The sequence below is a fragment of the Sus scrofa genome, chromosome 2, assembly GCF_054392235.1.
Source record: "Sus scrofa isolate SSC_HxYL_T2T_F1_AM1 chromosome 2, Sscrofa_HxYL_maternal_Yorkshire_Landrace_v2.0, whole genome shotgun sequence".
NCBI lineage: Eukaryota > Metazoa > Chordata > Mammalia > Artiodactyla > Suidae > Sus > Sus scrofa.
In genome coordinates this window covers 77812574-77816085 of record NC_139384.1, presented here as the reverse complement: position 1 = coordinate 77816085, position 3512 = coordinate 77812574, and the positions used below count along the sequence as shown (strand labels likewise).

General features: G+C 38.2%; 1 protein-coding gene across 1 annotated transcript; it reads left to right on the top strand.

The window, feature by feature from the left end:
- Window positions 1-1830: 1830 nt before the first annotated feature.
- On the top strand, window positions 1831-2784 carry LOC110259017 (olfactory receptor 7E24-like). Its single transcript, XM_021082313.2, has one exon. It carries the CDS (start codon window positions 1855-1857, stop codon window positions 2782-2784), a length of 930 nt encoding a protein of 309 aa, XP_020937972.1. The 5' UTR covers window positions 1831-1854.
- Window positions 2785-3512: the final 728 nt, after the last annotated feature.

Genomic DNA, 3512 nt, shown 5'->3' with positions numbered 1-3512 from the left:
GTTATATTTTAATAGTTTGACCAGATGGCCTACACATTTAAGTGAAAACTGATCTCCATAAAAGATGGACATCATAACCAAATTATGAAAAATAAACATGAAAATCATTGCCGTATAAAAATACAACCAGAGTATGACTGCTTGATTTTAATTTAGGATCATTAATGTAGTTGTAGCTCCCTGAGTGTTAAACTCCAAATCAAGAGAATTTGTATAAGATTAAGTACTTTGTTTTTTAAAATTTATTAATTTTTTCCACTTTATTAAATTTATTTTATTAGGGTTTACTTACTTTACAGTGTCAAGTCAATTTCTTCTGTACAGCCTATAGTGGCCCAGTTATAATATACATATATTCTTTTTTTTTCTTTTTTTCCCATGAACACAGTGTATCTCTCCATTCATTTAGATCTTCTTTGATGTCTTTCATCAATGTTTCATTAGGTTTATACCCAAAACTTTTATTTTATTTATACCCAAAACTTTTCTTTTTTATATAATGAATTTTATTTTTTCCATTATAACTGGTTTACAGTGTTCTGTCAATTTTCTACTGTACAGCAAAGTGACCCAGTCACACATACATGTACACATTTTTTCTCCCATTATTATGCTCCATCATAAGTGACCAGACATAGTTTCCAGTGCTAGACAGCAGGATGTCATTGCTAATCCCCTCCAAAGGCAATAGTCTGCATCTATTAATCCCAAGCACCCTGTCCATCTCACTCCCTCCCCCCTCCCCCGTGGCAACAACAAGTCTATTCTCCAAGTCCATGATTTTCTTTTCTGTGGAAAGTTTCCTTTGTGTCATATATTAGATTCCAGATATAAGGGATATCATATGGTACTTGTCATTCTCTTTCTGACTTACTTCACTCAGTATGAGAGTCTCTAGTTCCATCCATGTTGCTGCAAATGGCATTATTTCATTCTTTTTCTCATATTGTCTGCCATCATGGTCTATCCCAAAGACAGGATAAAGTTCCCTGTGCTACACAGAATGACCTTTTTGCTTATCCATTCTAAATACTTTTGAGTGCTTCATAGTGTCATTGAATTAGAATAAGTTTTTTTGTCTTTTTTGCCTTTTCTAGGGCCACTCCTGTGGCACATGGAGCTCCCAGGCTAGGGGTCTAGTCAGAGCAGTAGCCACTGGCCTGCGCCACAGCCACAGCAATGCAGGATCCGACCCATGTCTGTGACCTACACCACAGCTCATGGCAATGCCGGATGCTTAACCCACTGAACAAGGTCAGGGGTCAAACCTGCAACCTCATGGTTCCTAGTTGGATTCGTTAACCACTGAGCCACGACAGGAACTCCATAATTTTTTTTCTTAAAGAGGATATTCATTCTACTTTATTTTAAATGGGACCAATATTTTACTGTGTTCAGATATATCTCAAAAAGTCCTTGCTTCTATAACATTCTTCAGCCTAACATCTCTAATGTGATTGTGTACAGAAACAGGTGAAGAACCCAGACATGAAGAAGGAAATTGTTTTAAGAACTCAAATAGAAATTTTGATGAAGGTACTGAGGTATATGGTCCTCAAGTGTGAATATTTTACTTGCGAATCACGTGAATCGAAAATGTGATCACACCTATATGGGTGTATTGTTCTGTTTACTCCAACTGTCTCTCTCTATGGTGTTTTCTTTTTTTGTTTTGTCTGTTTTTTGTTTTTGTTTTTGGCTGCACCTGTAACATGTGGAATTTCCTGGGCTAGGGATCGAATCTGTGGCATAATAGTCGCCCAATATACCAGAGAGACAATGCAAGATCCTTAACCCACTGCACTGCAAGAGAACTCCAACTATCTCTTCTTCTTCAACAGGTGTCTCTTCTACATGGAACTACAGAATCTTACACATGTCTCAGAATTCCTCCTCATGGGACTCTCAGATGATCCAGAACTTCAGCCCTTCATACTTGGGCTCTTCCTCTGCATGTACCTGGTTGCCATACTTGGAAACATGCTCATCATCCTGGCTGTCAGTTCTGATTCCCACCTCCACACCCCCATGTACTTCTTCCTTTCCAATCTGTCTTTGGCTGACATTGGTTTTATTACCACCACAGTCCCCAAGACGCTGGTGAATATCCAAGCACACAGCAAATCCATCACTTATGCAGGCTGCCTAACTCAGGTGTCCTTTTTTTCCCTCTTTGGCTGTTTGGACAGTCTACTCCTGGCCGTGATGGCCTATGACAGGTTAGTGGCCATTTGTTACCCCCTGCACTACCTGGTCATCATAAAGCCCCGTGTCTGCGGCTTGTTGGTTCTGGTGTCATTTTTCATCAGCTTTTTGGACTCCCAGATTCACTTCTTGATGATTTCACAGCTTACCTTCTGCACAAATGTGAAAATCCCTAATTTCTTTTGTGATGCTCCTCAACTTCTCCATCTTGCGTGTTCGGACACCTCCATTGATAACATATTAATTTATTTTACTGGTGCCATTTTTGGTGGGATTCCTGTCTCAGGGATCCTTTATTCTTATACTCAAATTGTTTCCTCCATTCTGAGAATCCCATCAACAGGTGGGAAGTACAAAGTTTTTTCTATCTGTGGCTCTCACCTGTCAGTTGTTTGTTTATTTTATGGAACAGGTCTTGGGGTGTACCTCAGTTCAGCTGTCTCCCCTTCCCCCCAAAAGGGTTCGGTGGCCTCAGTGATGTACACCATGGTCACCCCCATGTTAAACCCCTTCATCTACAGCCTGAGGAACAAAGATATCAAGAATGCCTTGTGGAGGATTATTGGAAGAATAGCCTGATGTCAATATCTGTCTTATTCTTTTGGTTCATAGGACAAGAAAATATAGCGAAGTCAAATATGCACAAGAAGCTTTGAATCTGAAGTTACATGTTGTGTATGGACCCATATAGCTCTTTGTCATTTGTTTACACAACTGTTACTCTCAGTATAACTCTAATGAATTTGGGAGATTATTTTGGATTTAACACTTAAATCAGTCACTCCAGGATTATGTATAGTCCATCAGTACACTCTTCTCACTTTCCTTGTAAATTACCCAAACTAAGTCATGAGCCCTTTCGTTCCCCTCACTGCAAAATAATCATTGCTCCCCCTTCTTGTTAAAAAATATCTTCTGTATTTTCCTTTTTTTCCCCATTTGTTCAGAGAATCTAAATCTTACCTTTAGAACAAAGACATCTATGATTGTTTAACCATTTTATCACATTACATAGATTTATCACATTACATAGGTGATTAAAGTTTGTACATTGTAAGTTAACTATACACAAATATTTTTTTAAATCCTGAAGGAGAAGATATTAAGCCATGTACATGAATATTTTTTGGAGTATAAAAGCAGTTTAAAATATTAGTACACTGTAAAATTTCTGTATACTAACAATGAAATATTAGAAAAGAAATACAGAAATACAATACCTTTTAAAATTGCACCCCCATGGGAGTTCCTGTCGTGGCTCAGTGGTTAACGAATCTGACTAGGAACCATGAGGTTGCAGATTAGAT